Raw genomic sequence first — 20,130 nt, 5'->3', positions numbered from 1 at the left:
GCATGTCTGACACTAACAGTTTAGTGTTAAACCCACTTGATGGACTGCTCAACGTGGAAATTTAGACATATTCGCAATATACCACCCCTTATTGAGGGATTTAGTGCATAACAACATTTCCTATTCAGAAACCCTGAGGGAAATCAGTTAAGAGGTATTTAATAATTTCAGAGCGAAATGAAAATAAAAACTTGATCCAAAATATTCCGGAGGAGAAGTTTCCCCTTTCTCTGTGAGGCACAATCTGATTCCCTGCTCCCACTTTGCTCTGCACTCAGATCTGTTAATGATCTCTTTGCCTTCAGTTTTTTAAGTGGGAGCAGGCATCTCGCATGGCCTGGGGCAGCGTTACATGCCGTCACACTCTCCAGACGGAACTGCTTAACTGCGGTCTGGAGCACACAGGCACCGGGCTGCGGAATGTGCATGCGCTGGGAAGGGGGTGGGGGGAGCTGAGACTGAGACTGAGGAGAAAGGGGGAAGCTCGGCAGCGCCTCTCTCTCCCACTTGTCATGGCGTTTCCATATTTAGAGTGCACATAACGTCTCTAATGAAGGCAGTCGATCACTTTGATTTCCCCTCACAGGGGTCACACATCTGGCTCGACGCTGCAGTGGCCCTCGTGCCATGTGCACCCTTCATTAGAGGAGCTAACCCATCTAAAAATGGGACTGGGCGTGCACTCAGCAGTTAATCATGTGAGAACGGTTCGTCACATTTGCTCAGATCTGTTGGGAGTCTGTTAAAGTGACACCCGAGAGAAAGAAACCCGACAAGGGAAGGGGCTATAATTTTACAAAAAGAGTTTATTATCTTTTAAAATGTTTGTACACTCAGTATGACAATGTGCTTACACAGTACTTACAGTAGAGTAGGGTGAAACTTACTTTGTACATAGAAAAATAACAAGAGAAAGAAAACACGGGGAATCAACCCCCCACCACTGAAATAAAATAAAGGGCTGCGAGTCAGTGGGGTCCAAAGTTTGACAGAGTGATGTGGTCACTGCACCAGGAGGGCTGAGCTGGTGAGGATGGGTGGGCTCACCGCGCTCCCTGACCCTACTCTCCTGTGTACAGCTTTGGTAATTTTACACATTATTTACACTTTCAACCATGAAATGATAGTCCTTTTACAAAGTGTCTGCTTATTTAAACATTCCCAAAACTATTATTCAATATATTCACATATAAAGCAATGTACATATGTTGAAACCTTGTTTAATGCATTTGAATAGGCTGCAACAAACTGGTCACCTAATGCTAGTGAGGCTAAACTTGAGCACTGTCAAACGTTTGGAAATTAATCAGTGTCAAACTCAGACCAACAGTGATAAAAAAAGAACCGGCACACACACAAGATGTTTAGAAAACTGTTAAAACTGCAATGATTCAACCTTCGGCATTAGTCCTATGAGAAGAGGAAACAAGTCGGGAAAGGAGTTGGACAGGAAATGAGGGGAAAATGACAGACAGTTACACAGCACACCACACATTGCATTCAAACCCTGCTCCCATTATTATACATAAATTGATAAAAAGACTTGGAAATATGAATCTCTAACTCTTTAAACAACCTGCTAGTCACGGTCTGATCTGTGAAAGTAAAAGCTCGTCCTGGTACGGGCACAGTACTCGAAGCAGGAGACATGGAAAATGGAGGAATTTCCGTAAGGACACCGCTCTGACCTCAGCCGACATCATGCATTCATGTAACAACACAGGCTCCAGAATCGTAAGGTTAAGAAGGCAGGGTTGGAGGAGTGGAGGCTTGGGACCTCCACAGCCCAGTTAAAAGCAGCACCAGATACAGAGCCAGTGGCAGGGAAGGGGGGCCATGTTGTGCACAATGAAACAGGAGGCTGGGGGGGGGGGGCAAGAACTTGACAGTTCTGTCATCGAAACCATTTTGGAAACAGAGGAAAAGTAACAAAGAAATTTGATATACATGATAACAAAGCTGATTCCATTGAGTCATCCTCATTCAGGGCTGGAAGAGTTTAAAACGTGGAATTGAGGTGATCATCTCGAGAACATTTAAGAGCCACACAGGGAGAAAAAAAAAACAAATGCTTAAAACCAAACAGTCAGTGAGAACATGAGTCTCAGTAGCACCCCTCAGTGTTGTCCTGTGAAAACACTGCACGTCGAGTCTCGGCTCGTTTGGCAGCACTCGAGTCTCTGACAGTCTCCGTTATTGGGGGGGGCCACCGCCCCCTGATCCATGGGGCCCTGGACAGCTCCACGGACAGCAGGTGCAATTCTTAGTCATAAATACAGCTAAGAAACTACTTCACCATTCAGGCTGGCCAGGTCTTACATGAAGGAGTGAGTGGAAAGGCAAATCTGTGCTTCTCCTGTGTTAACGCAGAGCTTTAGTGTCGCAGCTCTTTCCTCTGAGGCTAGCACACCTCGGTGTCCTCCTTGGGCCTGTACACCGGGCCGAACCGCTGCATGTACTTCTTGATGTACTCCTTGGTCTTGTGCTTCACATTCTCGTTACACTCAAGGTCCTCAGGGTTGGTGCAGGCTTTCAGCTCTTTATTCATAACTCCGTGAGTTAGCTGGAAGATGGGAAACAAGGAAAGACTCAGACACGTTTCTTATTAAAAGACCACAGTGAATATGAGGAATTCTGTAGGAAACCCTGCAGAGAAAGTGAAAAATATTCCTTGATCTGTCTATTTATTTGGATCCACACTAACATTTTATGGGTTTGTTTCTGACCCATATCGCATCCTTCCACCAAGTTTCATTGTAGTCTATCCAATAGCTTTTTGTAATTCTGCTAGCTTGAAGAACGACAAACAAAACATAACCTCCTTGGTGGAAGTCGATATAAATGTAAAAGTTGTTGGATTGTTAACTCTCTATTATTGACAAGGCCATATAATATTTGACACAATAAAACATAATCTCTAACACAGATCGTCTTTCTGTTTATTGTGCCCAAGTCCTCAGAGACTACTCCTCATATACACAATCCATGGACCCACAGGGAACCATAGAAAAAAAATCCCTTTGAAGAGATGAAGTCTGTTGCAAGGAGCTTTTATAAAGGAATGAGTAAAACAAAAGAGAGGCAGATAATAGTTAACATGTACAATATGTTTCTAGTCTCTTGCCGAGGCAGAGCACAAAGACATTTGGCAGGAGAAAATAAATCGTGGGAGCTCAACTATTTAGTTCTGGTTTGAGGGAAACTTTGAAAACTTTTCCTTTTAAGTGAAACGCTGACCAATACTTCCATTTTGCTCTGGCCACGTAGAGGCCAACAGAAGGTTGAGAGCTTTTCGGGGATTAACGGAAATGCTAACCACTTGTATAAACATCTTCAGCGTTTCATCCTACCTTTCTCGCCAGGTGTTTGAAGTCTTCCGTGTTAACAATGCGTCCCAATTTGCAGTCTGGCTTCCGAAAGGGATTTAAACACTGCACGATGAACATGGACATCTGAATAACACACACACACACACACACACACACACACACACAAATGAGACAAGTAAAGATAAGAAGATGTCAAAACAGATTATAGCTTGCTTGGGTGGATAGTAGACAGTCACTGCATGATAGGCAAAGGTGTAGAGGTCTAGAAAGTCAAAACATCTGGAGTTAAATAACATCACTGGGGAGACTGTTGGCAGAGGATCTGGCTCACCTCTTTGCGAAATGTCTCTTTACTCTTTTTAGCCAGTTCACTCGAAGTGTCAGCTTCAGCCGTCTTGGTGGAGAACTGTGGCAACATAGAAGCAGAGAGAAATCAATAGATTAAAATGCATGTTTCACTAAATATGTTTTTTTGGGATCGGCTTTGAAATTGTAACTTGTCGCAAAGAAATCCCATCCGATTCCACTTTCATTAATTTCGTTTGAAAGAAAGTGGACGACAGCCTTTAAGTGTTATCCATGCAACCCAGCAGGAATTTTCTTTAACCATTCCGTGAGGCTCCCCCCGTGTACCAGCTCACTCAAACATGGCGGCCGGCTGCAGAACAGGAGCTATCAAGGTCAGTGGGGTATCAAAAAGCACCTGCTCACCAGCCACTTGACAGAAAGCAGGGATATCCTGCCAGGATGCTCCCTCTCCGGCCTCAGCCTTCAACAACAAAGGCAGGCAGGCAGGCAACAGCTGACTGGCTACACCCACAACAAAGTGGTGAGGATCAAAAGCACAAAGAATTCCAACACACACACACACACACACACACACACACACACACACACACACACACACACACACACACACACACACACACACACACACACACACACACACACACACACACACACACACACACACACACACACACACACACACACACACACACACACACACACACACACACACACACACACACACAGTGCCAAGGACAAAAAAAAAACTAGAAACAGAGAAACCGAACAGTGGACATGTGCAGAGCAGCATGTGCCGTCGTTTTAAATGCTCAAAATGGACACCACCACTGTCTAAACACATGCTGGGAAATGGTCCATGACCTTGTCGCTGGCAAGAACCTTTGCCCAAAAAAAAAAAAATGGATATTTCCACTTCAGTTTTGAAGTTTTTTTTCGTACATCTCTTTAAGACACATGTGAAGAGGGACACTTGCGTAGTTAAGAAACCACATATAAATGAATGCTAGGTCCTCCAGATGGCTTTCGTTAAACTCAAAGTCAGGATAAAAACGAAGCGGGAAAAAACAAACGAGGCAGCGGAAGAGGAGATGAGCAGAGCCCCCCCCCCCCCCGTACAGCCTACAGGCAAAGGGACAGACAGTCAAGCAGGGGGGAGGGGTGGGCGCATTCTCGCTTCAAATCTCAAGCCCAGATCATGATGAGCCATTTTGCGAAGAGGACGAGGAGTCACAGGCGAGAATGTAACACTCTCTGAACATGGTGTTGTGCTGATGAGTTTTCTTTTTTTCTTCCCTCGAGACACAGCTGAAAGTAATCACTGGTGCAGCATCTCCAATTACCTCAAGGAGCAAACACTGTAATTATGTTTTGCATTCAAGCACAAACGTTCTGAGAACCAAACAAGAAAAAGATGATCCTTCACCGTCGTCAAATGAGGGAATGTAGTTTTTCACCGTTTTGGTTGATTTAAAGAAGGAATCTCACCTTGGAAGGATTCTCGTCATAGGTCGGAGTTCCCAGGTCCATCTCGGATTCATGGTCCACGCTAGTGTTGTCGCTGCTCCCGTCCCAGGTTGGAGGGTCCCACTGTGTTTGCCTGAGGCGCCGAAGGAAGTGATAGAAATACATGAAGGGCCTTTCTAGAGGTTCAAACACACACACTACATCGACATCATGCCGTACCGACCTTGTGGCAATGTGGTAGTAGTAGATCTTTCCTTCAGGGTCCCGGGCCACTTTCCAGGTGGGAGGTAGGACGATAGTTTTGGGTTTGGGGGGAGAGGGTGGAGGAAGATCTATCACATTGTTGGGTACAATCATTTCCTAGGGAGGAGAAGAAGTGCAAAAAAGATGCATCAGAAGTGAATCCACAAAGCTTCACTTACAAGTGCAGTGATCAACTGTTTATATGCATCAAAAAGCTTAGGAGAGAATCAATCCTATACAAATGCTTTTTAGATACTTTGGTTGTAGCGATTAAGATATTGGCTTACAGTGTGCCTTGGTTTTTTTTTCATACATGTTTGGGCCATAAAAAAAGTTATGTTTTACAGTTATTACCGGCTCTGTCAGTAATTTACTGCTGTGTCTCTATCATTTGTGCTGCCAAAGGAATGAAGAGCCCCACCATCTCCTCCTGCTCTCCAAACATGGTTTACGTTTAATTCCGTTGCTGTTACCCCAGTCCGGGTTTACACATGTGTCCAATAACACTGTTTGTTTTAGAGAGTGCGAGTGTCGGTGGATGAGACAAGCTGAATTACGAATGAATGCACGCACAGCTATGTAGAAAGATTTGACAAACTGAAGAAAAGTATCGAACATTATGTGGCGATCAGTGTTGATTTGCTCGTACGCAATCTGACATCGTCCTTATCTTAAAATCCACTGTTATCTTTCCCTCAAGTTCTGGGACTATCATACAGATGCTATGCAAAGCTGTTACTGTGATCAACCTCTTCATCACCTCAGAGCATTTTGGCCCAGGACACGTGATCACTATAAGTGGTTTCCACTGTATCTACAAGGTTTTTCAGAGATTATAAAAAAATAAATTAAAATAAAGGAATTATAACCTTCATGTTTGATCATTTTTGTTTAAAATGTGAATGCGATTTGGATTTCTATCTACAAACAGGACCCACTGAGCTTTTTCCTTTATTTGTTCCGTCATAAAAGGTGCCTTGTCATTGTGTGAGACAGGACAGTATTGAGAGATAATCTAGACGCGTACTACCCCCTTGTGGCCACACTGAGACAGAAGTTTACCTTGGCAGCTTATGATGAAGTATTGAATTTGCCCATTGAAACATCCTACAAAATTGATGCAGCTTTAAAACAATTTCAGACAACAATTTTAAAATATCCCTTATTGTGTTTTGCCCCCATAATCATGTTTCAACAGGTGAAAAAAAGATACGGTCTACATCTGCAATAATAGATGAACAGTTTTTAAGGACCTTTAAGGAGTAGGTATGTATTACCTGTTGCACAGTTTGGGATGTTACGATGGTGGTGACGGTGCCTCCCTGCTGCACCACCACTCCCTGTGGATGGGCAGGATACACGGACTGGCCATGAAGGTAGCTGGTTGCGGGTTCAGTGTATGCCTTCACAAACACAAAGTACAATCAGATCACACAGGTCCTGCAGATGTTCCAAAAATCTTTTAAGAAGTGTCAAGTGCACTAGGTCGTAGGAGTTAATCTGAATGAAATACGGATAGAAGATTTAAGATTTGCATCATTGATACAAAAATAGAGATACACAAAGAGAGATACCTTGGGAACTATATCTTTTTGAAGTATGAGGGGCCCTACCTGTATGACTGGAGTGTTAGCCTGTGGGTAGGCGCTAGGGATGCTGTAGATGGTTTGGCATGGCTGGCCCTGGTAATAGATAGCTGTCTGTGTCTGGGCCTGTGCAGGAGCTGTGGCATACTGCTGTGCTGGCTGGGTCTGCACGGTCACTGCTTGCTGAGTGGTGGGGTCCCAAAGAGTGGTGTAGCTCTGCTGGCTTTGCACTTGAGGGGGTGCCGGGACCGGTAGAGAGAGGACAGCTACACCTCCATCCTGGGTTGCTACAGTCGGCTGGGCATACTGCTGGGGGGTTCCAGTGGTGAGGTTGGCGGTGGTGATGTGCAGAGGGAGAGTTGAGACTGGAGTGGCTTGGGAAGTGGAGGATGGAGAGGTAAGACCCAACTCTGAGACAAGAAGCTGAGGAGGGTCCTCTTCATAGTTCAGGCCGGGTTCGACTGGAGGGGTAGGGAGCAGTACCTTGCCTGCGTTGGGGTTGGTGGGATCCACAAAGGTCTGGATGGGATATCCAGGAGGGTAGTGAATGAAGCCAGGGCTAGAGCCATAAACCAGAGTAGGGTCATAAGCCATAGTCTGAAGCGGCTGCTGCTGCTGCACCAGCTGCTGCTGTTGTTGCAACTGCTGCTGCTGCAACTGCTGCTGCTGCTGCATCTGCTGCTGCTGCAACTGCTGCTGCTGCTGTTGTTTCTGGGCTTCCCGCTGAGCAACCTCCTGCTCAAACAGTTTCCTACGTTCCTCTGTGGACAACTTGTTGCGCTCCTTGCCACCAACTCCCCTTGGTGTCTTGTTGCTGTTTGATGGATCAAACCTTTAAGAAATTAGAGCAAAGACAGTTGAATGACAAAAGTTATAACAGGATGCACTTATTCAAAAGGTAAAATTCAGTGTTCCCTCAGTGATGAGAATTCGTACCGTTCCTCAGTGCGCCTGCTGCTTCTTTCGTAGGATGAGGGTGGGGGAGATGCCGAGCGTCTCCTCCGTCTCTCAGAGCTTCGGGGAGTTTTGTCAGAGGCTCGATCCCGGTCCCGATCACGCTCTCGATCGCGCTCTCGATCACGATCCCTGTCCCAATCTCGATCTCTGTCCCGATCTCGATCTCTGTCTCGGTCTCTGTCCCGATCTCTGTCTCGGTCATAATCTCTCTCTCTGTCGCGTTCTCTCTCCTTCTCCCGCTCCCTTTCCCGTTCTCTGCTACCAGAGGGGGTGCGCGGTGTCAACGCTGTGTCTCGATCTCGGCTACGATCTGTGAGAAAATCTGATTTAGCCAAAAACCATACAAAGGAAATTCTAAAACAGAAATCAGCATTGGACTAACTTACCATTTGCTTCCTTTTCCACCTGACTCTTCTTTGGTATTCTGTACACCTCCTGAAAGGACAAGCACAACTTTGACATCAACCATCAAACTACAACAACAAACGAACAGATAACTTATAGAAAAGGTGCAATACTTCACATTTTACTGCATGTTTAACATCGTCTTACCTTTAGATCCTTCCAGCTCTCCAGAAGCCTGGTGGCCATGCCGCAAATGTCCAAAGCAGTGAGCTGCGGTTCTTGACTTCTCTCACTTTCTACATCGGAGACACCTTCCTCTTCATCCTGAGAAGGAGTTCCTATCACTGATGGGTCCACGGGGGCTGCTGTGACCTCAGAGGGTATCGTGGCTTCCGGGATCTCAGCGCTTGGGAGAGCATCAGTGGTAGATTCACCAGGTTGAGCGTCATTGCTAAGAGGTTTGTCAGCCTCTTGCGTCTCTCTCTGAGGTTCCATCTGCTCTGAAGGCTGCTCAGATGGGAGATCAGTAACTTCTGTTGTGATGGGAGGACTTTCTGGCTCAGGAATTTTTACGGCGGACTGGTCACTTTCAAGTTCAGCCTTTTCTGTCACTGCCAGACTGGTCTGCTCATCCACATGTTCTTGTCCCTCACAAGGCTCCTTTGACTCCGTCTGAAGTTCCTCCTTCTGAATCCCACTTGAGTCCTCTTTCATCTCAATGTCCTTCTTTTCCAAATCCAACTCTTCTCCATCTTCTTTTACCTCCTCAGTTTGAGCTTGGTCCTGGCTGCTTGAACTCATTGCTGCCTCTTCGTCTTTCTCCTCCTTCTCCTCTTTTACCTCTTTAACCTCCTTCTCTGTCTCCTCCGTTGCATCTTTTGTTGCATCTACAGCCTCAAACACTGGGTCTGCCTTCAACTGTTTGCTATCAGGAAGTCCTGCTTGCGAGGATTCATCTTCTTCCTCATCGTCGTCATCGTCATCCTCCTCCTCCTTCCCATCAGAAGCTTTGCTGGCGTCAGAGAGTGCGCTGTCCAGACTGTTTTCACTGATGATTTTAAGGCGGCGGAACACAGCAGGTTTGGTGGCGTCAGGGTCCAACTCTGGTCCCATTTTGGTGGAGGACCCATCGGGAGTGTTGAGGGGCGTTTGAGCACGGGAGGTGTTCTCACTGGAGTAGCCATCCATCTCCGCAGGGTGAAGGAGACTTTTTGTCTGGGCCCATCGCTGAATGAAGGTCAGGACTCTGCTCTCTTCTAACATGTTTTTAGTTGCGATGGGAAGCACACCAAGGGTCTTCATAATCTGTCAACAAAATGAATTATCGGTAATCAAAGGGGAGATCTCTGTATATACGACTTGATCGCTCTTAAGGTAAATCAATTAAACATCTCACCTCTAACTGCAGCTTGATGTTATTGGCACTGTTGCCTTTAGCTTCAGAAAGCTCCACCATGAAGATCCACAGCAAAGACAATCCATGATGGTCCAAGAACTGCTTCAGGCATGATGGGTTTTGAGTATCCTGTACAACACAAATTTATTAACTACAGCGAATGATAACTAATATCTCAAAAAAATAAATAAATTGAATGGGATTTTATGAAGCTAGTCATTAAAGAAGTCCTACTCGTATGAGCTTGAGACAGATGAGTTTCTGCTCCATGGTTTCCACTCGGACCATTAGTCTGCAGAGAGACACCACCTGTTTCTCATCATACAGGCCTTCTCCGTTCTCCAGTAACGCCTCCAGCTCCTCATCCACCTGTGGAAGGAGAATATCTGGTTATTATTAGGAATATTGCTTACATATTTGCCCAAGGAGACATTGAGGTGTGTAATAATAAAATTTACTACTAATATCATTACGGCAATTGAGTAATGGGATGGTATCATAAGACGATTAATACATTACTGTCATGTATTACCCAGGTTTAACTTCATTTTGATTATTTGCAGCAATTAACCAGTCAATATGTCATTAAATTCCAAGAAAGTCTGTCATTGTAGAAAAAAAATCAAAAAATGTAATAGTCTTTAGTAGCTCCCAAAGTGTAGTAGTAGACTAATTTTAATCCTGAAAAATAATTATTTAGTTTTAACAATACGTCTTTTTGCATTACATGGCTTTGTCCAACTCCCACACAACTTGACAATTGAACAGAATACAAGAACACCCTTGTCCGTTAATAAGGGTGGAGCCTTTATTTCCCTTCAACAGTAATTATTACTATCAGAGGCCTCTCAAACAGATAACAAACAGATACTTTCAGAACTGAAAGTAAGAACTGACCGTGGTGAGAGCACTCTTTCGACTGCGGTCTTTCTTCATCTTCCCGCCAGCTGCTCGAACGCTAACTCTGTTCTCTCCGCCCAGGAAGCCTCTGCAGCTCGGTGCTCCACAGAAGCATTTCTGTGCCTCTTTGCTGAAGGGTTAAATAAAATGTGAGAATGGTTAAAGATAAAATCACCAGCTTAACGGGTTGAATGATAACTCTTCATGACACGATCCAATATGGCTTTTTTCACACAACAAATGCATAGAGTACAAAATACATAAAAAATAAAAATCAGTACCCGTATCTCTGGAACTGATAATCGAATGTCAGCTCAGTTCCTGCAGGGACAGCCTTGGTGGTGAAGAACCCGACTCTAAGTTGACCATTAACAGTCCACTAAAATGGAGCAAAAAGAAATATATGATGAATTCAGCTTTCAGCACGGTAACTTGAACATGTACAGTCACATAGTTTTCATTTGACCACTGTACCTTTTGGGTCTCACAGTTTGGTTCACAGCTATGGTTCATAAACCGAGAGCAGTTACCCTTCAGTGTTGCATCAATGATCTGGGGAGACAAAATACAATGTCAAGTACTTCTGCCAGGCACTTTACCGGCCCTTATACCAGACGACAGTTATAAATATTAACATTATTTGCAATATGTTAAATAATCTCTTACCTCATTATTCTTTAGAGACATGAAGTAGTAATGGATGTTCTTCATGCGAGCGTATTCTTTCACTCTAGTTTTAAACTCCTTGTGGTCCAACACCTCACCGCAGTATTCCAGTACAAAGGTGTTTCTGAGATAGCAATAAAAACAAACAGGTTTTACAATCATCTGTTTTTCAACCAAACACTTTTTTTTATCTTTAACTTGCTCAAATGTTTTGTATTGGAATGCAATTATGACTTTAAAACACAAAAGCTGGAATCAGTAAAAAACACCTTAATGATATGGCCAAAAGTATGTAACCTGTTTCTGAACATTATTTAAATTAAATGGTAGAAACCTATTCATAAACAAATTTCTGCATTGAAAGTGTAATTGGCTCACGGAATCAAATCTTTGGCTGCCCGCAGTCCCCAGCCCTTGTCTTCTGTGAGGATGACCTCAAAGTCTGCATGTTGTCTCATCTGAAAGCGTCGATTAGAGCAGTAGCCTCCATTCAGGCACCGAGATGAGCTGAAGAGAAAATAAAGTTTTAAAAAATGTTAACGTCCGGCTCGTGACGATTTTTAACAAATTTGGCTTAGCTGTTGAACCATTTAGATGGTAAACCACATGATTTAGAGAGACTTGTCTAGTCTTAATAAGAGCACCACGTAGATTGCTTAAGCTAGATAGATATAAAAATAGATACTGTTCTAATCCCCAAGGGAAATTTAGGCATCCAGTAGTTGAGAAAGAAAAGCAGCACAAAGGAATATAAAAGGGGGACATAAAAATTAAAAATAAATAGTCTAACCCTTATAGATAAGAAACAATATAAAAAAACAAGAGTAACAAACATAACCTAGAGAAAAGATCATAATAAGCCAAATATATAAACATACAAATACATAAAATCATTCTGTACACTTGCGTAAGCAACAACAATAACTTCTCAGGATCTCAAAATTGAAATAGATTTTAGTACTAAGAACTAAATGAGTGTTTCTTGAATTCCCAGAGTTTTCTAACCTCTCTTGCATGTTGTGGCACAGCTTTATCAGTAATAATCAACTTACCACTCAATCATCAGCAGCCGGTTCAAACAGTCTTCCCCACATGCAAATGCTCCCCTCGAGCGCTCCTCTCTCGGCAAAAGTGGGCACTCACACTGCATCCTCTTGATATCGCGATGAGATTTGCTCTTCTTTCTGCAAATAACATTTACAAACTTTTAAATCTTGAACCTTAAATCCCTAAAAATGTTAGTCATTTCTTGGAGAAAGTTGGATATTGTGTCTCTCAGGCTGGACAACATCTTACCTCTCAGTCAAGTACATGTTCTCCTCAATCAAGTCAAAGTATGGGGGCATCTTTTTAGACCTGGATTGATCTCTCCATTTATTGGAATCTCGGAAGTCCTGCAGCATGAATGATGGACGGAGCACCTCAGCCTTCACAGGAGCTTCCTTCGGGGGGTCAGTGTCTCCATGACGCTCCCTTTTGCCTGCAGGTCCAGCCTCTGCCTCGTTGTCCGAATCGGACTCGATCTCTGGACGCCTTTTCTTGGGAGGCCCTCGACCCCTGTGGGGTGTGAAGTTGTCTTCTCTCGGGGGATCGGGCACAACAGAGCCTCTGCTATTGCTACTTATTTCATGACCCTGTACAAAGCTGGATGACCCTGTGGCGTTAGGTCCACTCCATTCAACAACTGATTTACTAAGATTTGATGATTTATCCCCACTGTACTCCTCGAGGTCATTAGTTAGGGAATCGGGATGAATTTCACCTGCAGGATCGTGATAATGTTCATGTGCACCGAGGTAGAGTTTTCTGCAAGTTTGCATGTTTGGGGACTGATGGTTCCAGGCGACAGCACTCTGCCTGTGCTCCTGTTCCATAGGAAAGCTTGCTGTCAATTTAGTGTTCAGTAGCTGTGGCTCATGACTGCTATCAGGTTGCTGGTACGTACTACTTGGCTGCTCTGATTGCGAAAAATCCCAACATACGACTCCACTATTGTCATTTATATGGGCGTACATATGATCACCTACAACAAGCTGTATCTGCACTGGCTCACAATGTCTGGAAGTATCGTGGCTATGGGCAGAATCTGTGGCACTTCCATGGGCACTGATATGACCAGCAGGGTAAGGCAGGGCGCTGACGGTGCTGGACCCCTCAGACTGACTGGTGCTGTCAATCATATTGCTCTGGGACAGGCACCACACACGGCTGCTGGTTGAATCATTTGCACCAGCAGATGGACCACTGTTCTCACCAAATAGAGTAGGAAGACTCCCCTGGCTTTGTTGAAAGCGGACTTGGTTTGGGACTTCGTGCATATTCACATCAGGTGCTATATGATCATTGTGCAGGTCTGAAATATTCATAGGACTGCAAGATGCTCCTGCGTCCTGTGAATCAATAGTTAGGGAAGAATTTTTTGGCACCACCACCACAGAGTGCAATCGTTTTATGGCCTCGCCACAATCGGAGTCGTACTCCGAGTTGTCGCTGTCACTGGCCTCACTCAGTCCTCCTGGTGCATCCTGATGAATTGATGTTCTCCTAGTCATTTTGCATTTTTGATCACTATCCTTCGACTGCTCATCAGGATCGTTTCCGTTCCAGCTCTTTATCTCCGCAGCCGCGTCAACCTGTGATGTATTATTTACCCGCAGCCGCTCGTCTCTCAGCTTTAAGTCACAGTGGTCAATGCTGGTGCTGGCTTGTGAAGGCTCACTTTGGTCTTTGTTTTTACCGGTCACTGATGCGTTGCCTGAGCCAACCTCCTGCTTAGAGATCTTGGTCTGCTTTACCGGTGTGGAATGTGTTTCAGCTTCCTGTTGAATATTATCTTTAACCTCAAGGTCTTGTTGGTTACCGTCTTTAGAAAACTCAATTTTTTTGACAGAGATGACTTTTTTCACAGTTGGTTTACTCTCTGCACTGACGGTCCTCTGGGAGTTATCACTCTCTGAGGTGTCCTGCCCCACAATATCCCACCGGGACTTTTTAGCTGCGCTGTTCTTTTTAACAGTGTCCATACTTTGCTGTCCACACGTCAGCTTGTTCTCAGATTCTAGACATGACGACTCCTGTTTGAGGAGGGCGCTCGAGTCCGACTGCTCAGCGACCTTATTCAGCTCAACAGTCTCTGCTTCAGGCTGGACATCATTTGCCAAGGGTATATCCGCTGTACAGGGTAAGGACTGTGGCCCTGATGAACAGTCCATGACTTCCGTTTCCTGGATGCAAACTACACTGTCATTACCACTGCCTGAATCTAACAACGCCGCATGAGGTCCATTGTTAGAAGAAAGGCTATCATTCACGTGGGTCAAGTTTTCCAGGGCAGCATTTACATACGTCAGGCTTTCACATGAGTTTATAGCTGAGATATTATTATTCTCCACTTCAAGATCTGGTTTAGTTTCTTTTGCGCTTTTGGGAGAGGAATCTTGCAAATCCTTTTCAGTACATGAAACCCTTTCCTTGACGTCCTGATTAGTGTGTTCACTTCCTTCCTGATGGGAATCTGAATTTTCATTTTTAACTTGAGAACAAATGTCTGTGGTGGTTGCACATGGCGGTGCTTTGCCAGAGCTCTGAAGGATGTCTTCTGCTTGTCTATCATGTCCAGGGGTTTTCACGGACGACCTAGGGGGCGTTATCTGTTTGGAATCTGGCCAACTGGTTTTCTTTAGGGAGTTCTTACTTTTCTCATCTGAACTGGAGCTTTTGTCAGAGGCTTGTGATTTTCCCTTATGATCCGCATCAGAGTCACTGGAGCTGCTTTTTTGGCTTTTTTCATAATTTTGAGAGTGGGTATGCAGACTGTTAGATGAAGACCTGCTGTTGCTCTCTGCCTTGTGATGGCTGCTAGATTTACGGTAACTCGAGTCCGGATCAGGAGAGCACCTGCGCTGGGAATCAGAGTCAGATAATCGCTTTGAAGTCCTTTCAGACCTTGAGGATTGTGTTCTTTTATCCATCTCTGAAGAGTGAGGAGAATCGACAGATTTGTAGACTTTCTCCGATTTGGAGTAGGAGGATGATTTTAAATCTTTCTGTGAGCTTGAATGACCAGACGATCTACTCGAGTCACTAGTCCTTGTCCTCATCTTCCTGTGGTCGTCCTCGGAGTCAGAGCTTTCTCGAGTTCTGTCAGTGCGAGAACGAGGGCTTCTTCTGTCTCTGCGGGGAGAATTCCTGTGTGACCGCCGGTCCGAATCGTGATAGTATGATCTCTCAGGGCGCGCTCCTCTGTCTCCTCTGGACCTCTCTGATCTGGAGTGAGATGAACTAGTTCGAGATCCTCGTGATCGGGACCGTGACCTAGACCTGGACCTCCTGCGATCTTTGTCCGATCGAGCTGATCGTGATGATGCATGTCTCGAATCGCGGTCTGATTTGGAGTAACTTGAAGACCTTTCATGATTCTCTGGGCGCTTCAAAGAACTTCTTTCCTTTTCCTCTACATGTGAACCAGAGGAAGACTTTCTTACCTCTTTGCTTCTGCTGTCACAGTTTGTTTTACTTTTGGAGTCAACAGAAATGCGACTGGAAGACATCTGACCTGAATCTCCATCAGATTCTGAGCCAGGGGGAGCACTGTCGGACTGGGACCTGGTTTTCCTTTTGTTTACCTTACTATCCTGCTCAGTACTGCTAGAAGTCTCTGCATCTTTTCCTGAGGAAGCAGAAGGCTTATTGGGGCTCAAGGTTGCCTTTGTCTCAGAAGCTTCAATGTGAGGATTTTCAGACGGGCACACACTGACGATATTCTGAGGCTGGGGTATTGGAAATTCAGTCTCACTTTCTAACTTTTGCAAAACCTGTGTTTCTGGTAAGTGCTGCTCCTCTGGCATAACCGGTTCCGAATTCTCTTCGCTCACAGTGACACTGAGAATTTGCTTCTTGAAATGCAACTTTGCTACGTCCGGTATAGGGGCTGGGGAGACTGGTGTTTGAGGCATCTCTTCTATTGATGTTGGCACCATGGGTGTCTGCTTTTGTTCAGTTTTGCTGTCTGTACTCTGCTCTCCTTTGTCTGAAGCAGTCTGGAGTTCGGCGGCCAACTTTTCAGGGCTGGTAGGAATGAAGAACAGGCTGTTCAGTGGCTTCTTGGTCGGCGCGAAGCTGAAGGACACTTTCTGGCGACTCTGATCCTCTAGGTTGACCTTTGTCTTGGTCCCCTTAGGCAAGAAATGGTTGGACAGCATCACCCTGGGAGACAAGCTTTTGATTAGCGCTGCCTTGGATAGACCCTCAACCTTTACCTGCAAAGATAGGTAAAAAACAAGTAAATCTCTGAAATGAGTTTTACAGAAAGATGAATTTAGAAAGTGTATAAATACAAAGGTTACTAAAATGCTCATTATTGTTGTGTCAAAACTTACTGAGGCCCCACTCCCCTCCTCTCTGTTGTAGGGAAATAAAGACACAATGGGAACATGAAAAAGAGGAAAGACATCAAATAAATTTGCATGCAAGTTTGCCTCACATATAATATGAATGAACAAGCATCATGGTTTTCAAACATGCACTGTCGACCACAAACAAATATCTTTCCATGCACTGCCCCCTTTGAAAATTAGTGTAGCCAGGATTTTAACACATTTTGACTACACATGGCTTAGAATAACAATTTGATACCTGACAATTTAGTTTAGTTCTGATGCCCTTTTTTCCTGATGATCAGACTGTTACAAAACCGAAAAAAACGCTGATCTTCCGGAAACTTGGGGCACAGCCACATCCACAATGAGTAGATCTAATCCACCAGTGTCATCTGAATAAAAGCTGTAGTACCGGCACAAGCAGATATTGAGGTGTTTTTTTTACCCTGGTACCAACACCATTAAAACTGATCATGAATATATGTGTTGTTTACCCTGTTACATTGACTGTTCTATTTTTCTGCTGAGTAAGGTCAAATGTTATGTTTACAGACTGGATTCTTTCTATTGCTAGGAACAAGTTTGTGACAAAAAAAAACTGTTTGTGAAATTCTGTGCTGATGGGAGTTTAACTATTATTATAATTCTATGAAAATCAATCTTATGCTAGTTTCATTCATATTGATTACTTAAATTGAGCAAGCGGATTTAAAACACAAAGTAAACAACCACAAATATAAGTGCGAACAAACTAAGAAACAAAACACAGTATCTAGATGATCTACGAGGGTCCCTTAAACAAGGGAGGAAAATAACAAATCACGAAAATAAAACAAAGAAGTGCAGTTTTAATATGCAAAAACCTGATATATTTTTTCTCCTCTTTTTGTCTTATTATAGTTGGCATAAAGTCCTTAGGGTTGACTCGATTTGGGTGCTAGGCAACAACTGGGTCATTTGATCCTTAAGGATTCAATTTTTGCTTCCTCCTTCCGTGTGACCTTCAAAACGGGACACTACTGCAGGGAAACTCAGTCACATAGTAACGGCTTTAACAAGCAGCCTACAATCAAGTTACGGATGGACTGAACCTGCTTCACAAAGAACACACAGAGCATTTCTCCCATATGCAAAACTGTATCTGTTGCTACACTACATGTAACACAACCTTCCTCTGCACTGGGCAGACCAGAGTAGATAAACAGATAAAGGCATGAGAAGATATGTTGTCTGATGTCGAATTGAAAAAAAGAACCCCTCTTTTTGCAGATGACACTAGTATTCCTGATCGTCAAATAATGACAGTGTATACAAAATTATGAAATAGTAAGAGCGCCCCAGGCTTGGGATGACCTTGCAGCAATTTACTGTGAGATTGCAACCAGAAAGATGTGAACATACTGCATCCAAAAAAATACACTGTGTACTAACCATGTTAAAATGATCTCCAAATTCATATCAAACTACACTTAACAAGATGAATACACGGTGAGGTGCATTTTGTGCTGTCTAATACCTGATCTCTGACCTGAGCAGAGTGTCCATTGAGAGACTCGTCTAGGATTAGTAGGCCTGAGGAGGCAGCTGGCCAAGAATAATCCAATTCAGAGAAATGAGCCCTCCAAAGTGACGGCACACCTGACAAAAAGAAAGATAGGGTTGCAATGACAGCTTACACCTATAGTCTCTCAGGAAGCCGTCATTTTTTTTTTTACATCACCAGCATCTTAGGGATGTCCAACAAATGCAGAAATGTGTTTGTTGAATAGACTAAATGTATTTACCACTGCACACACTGGACTTGAGCAGAATGAATGAATGTCAATGAGTCTGTGGGATCACATGCTTTCAGGCGTTGAATATTTGAACTTGTGCAGTCGTCTCTTCCTGGGATTCCTGTTATCTATCGTTGCAATGTGGAAGAAGGGCTTTTGCACCGGGTCTGCTATGACACAAAGATTTCCACTATCCTCGTCTTGGCGGGCTGTTTATCTCGACTGCAGTGACGTTGCATCACAGCAACATCGAATAGGAAATGCTACATGCGTCCACGGTTTACAAATTGTTCGATCGGGGGCCAAGATAGATCCAAACAGAAGTTGCCGAGCGAGAATAGGAGACATGCATCCCATTGTGATGAATGCAAATCGAAAGCAAACGGTCAAGAGGACACAGGAGGGGTGTCTGCAGAATGAGGATTTGAGTGAAAGAACACGTCGATGACACTCGTGTGAAAACAAGATGCGAGTCTTTTGAAGCTAAATGGGAAAGTGACTAAAGCATGGCCTGTGCGAGAGGAGTGGATGCAGCCAAAACATGGCCTTTAAATGAATGTTACTACCCACTGGGAAAACGAGTAGAGGGTGTGCAGGAAATCCAAGGACTCGCTTACATGTGTTACCAGGACATGCTAACTCATCCCACTACATTACACGTGTGAGGAGTCAGAGGACAAGCAGCCACTCGACTGTGCCGTTGACCCAAAAACAGACATATATCAGATTAACCAGCTACGCTAACTTGGGCAAGCTAACACTAGCAGCGAGCTTCCGTGGGCCATCGTTACAGATAGCCACAGCTCTGGTTGAGCTTTATAAAAAAAATTGCGTTGTTAAGTGTTGACTAGGAAACAATTCCATAATCTTAAATGTCAAAGATATTACAGTAACAGTGAGTAAACGTGTCATTCAGCTGCAAACACTAAAACAAAGATGGCTAGCCGAGAGCTCCACTAGCACCTGAAGCTAACGCCAGTTGGGCTAGCTACGTGAGGGAACTAGCAGCGACAGGTCTAACTCTGGTGCTTGTAACTTAAGTGTTGCGTATCGGTCTTTGATCCACACTGGATGTGTGTCAGTATTCTGTGACGTGGGTTGGTCACTATTCTGGTTTGCGAATAAGCAGGAGCCGTCTGTTTTTGCGTTTCCGTTTTGGGGGAAAGAATGGACCCGTACAGTCGAGTCTGTGTGCACCCGGCATTACTAGCATGCTAGCTGGTGGTGTTTTGTCTTGTGTGTAGTAAAATGCTCCCAACAGAATCAGCTTGAACCCCGGTGACAAAAACAATCGATTCCAGGGATACTCACTTCACGAAGTGCTTGAGGTCGCACGGTTCCCCCATCTCCGAAACCGCAGGTAACCGACCCTCCGGAAAAACATCAAGTGCCGACGTCAAATCCATACGGGGCTGTCGGAAATGATCGTCCGCTCGGTAGCTCCACGGTCGCTGCTGCAGCCTCAGCCTCCTCCGCCCGGGTCAGTGTGGGTGCTACAGCGCTAGCATGAGCTCACATTAGCTAGCTAAGAGTTGGAGGAGAGATGGATCACGACAACCAAGCACCCGGAAAGTATCTCAAGCTTGACCGACCTATATATTAAAATAAGCCCGGTGGTGTGATCCGCTGCAGGGAGCGTGGACATATCGTTTTGGGGAAACCTTTTTATTCCACATGCATCCTGTCGGTGTGTCTCTGGCTGTGGCTGCTGTGTTCGACAACATCACATGACGTGGGAGCACAGCTGGCGCGAACCCCGGACCACTACGTTAAAAAGCATGC

The 20,130-nt window shown here is 44.5% G+C and overlaps 1 protein-coding gene across 3 annotated transcripts; it reads right to left on the bottom strand.

Moving 5' to 3' along the window:
- Positions 1–828: 828 nt before the first annotated feature.
- Positions 829–20,053, bottom strand: setd2 (SET domain containing 2, histone lysine methyltransferase). 3 transcript variants are annotated; one of them, XM_061081059.1, is made up of 22 exons: positions 19,660–20,053; positions 18,090–18,211; positions 16,574–16,595; positions 12,492–16,453; positions 12,248–12,379; positions 11,574–11,702; positions 11,196–11,319; positions 11,004–11,081; positions 10,811–10,908; positions 10,527–10,659; positions 9,864–9,998; positions 9,630–9,758; positions 8,441–9,538; positions 8,275–8,323; positions 7,868–8,198; positions 6,959–7,763; positions 6,623–6,748; positions 5,326–5,462; positions 5,124–5,235; positions 3,661–3,735; positions 3,351–3,452; positions 829–2,563 (listed from the first exon to the last, which is right to left on the bottom strand). In XM_061081059.1, exons 2-22 carry the CDS (start codon positions 18,116–18,118, stop codon positions 2,402–2,404), a joined length of 7,968 nt encoding a protein of 2,655 aa, XP_060937042.1. In that variant the 5' UTR covers positions 18,119–18,211; positions 19,660–20,053; the 3' UTR covers positions 829–2,401. The 3 variants fall into 3 exon arrangements, with proteins under 3 accessions (XP_060937042.1, XP_060937043.1, XP_060937044.1); XM_061081060.1 differs by having other exon boundaries at positions 18,102–18,211; XM_061081061.1 differs by lacking the exon at positions 19,660–20,053 and having other exon boundaries at positions 12,492–16,400; positions 18,102–18,126.
- Between the last annotated feature and the right edge of the window lie 77 nt (positions 20,054–20,130).

The sequence above is a fragment of the Limanda limanda genome, chromosome 11 (assembly GCF_963576545.1).
Source record: "Limanda limanda chromosome 11, fLimLim1.1, whole genome shotgun sequence".
Taxonomy (NCBI): domain Eukaryota; kingdom Metazoa; phylum Chordata; class Actinopteri; order Pleuronectiformes; family Pleuronectidae; genus Limanda; species Limanda limanda.
Note: the sequence above shows the minus strand (reverse complement) of the source record. Positions and strands in the feature narration are given on the sequence as shown.

What these genes read in the sequence shown, in the direction of transcription:
- setd2 (XM_061081059.1), bottom strand. Translation starts at nt 18,118, where the DNA reads ATGGACACTCTGCTCAGGTCAGAGATCAG. An exon ending in TGTCTCTAAAGAATAATGAG is followed by an intron (nt 11,082 to 11,195) that starts GTAAGAGATTAT and finishes TTGTCTCCCCAG; the next exon opens with ATCATTGATGCAACACTGAA. An exon ending in TACTACCACATTGCCACAAG is followed by an intron (nt 5,236 to 5,325) that starts GTCGGTACGGCA and finishes TCGGCGCCTCAG; the next exon opens with GCAAACACAGTGGGACCCTC.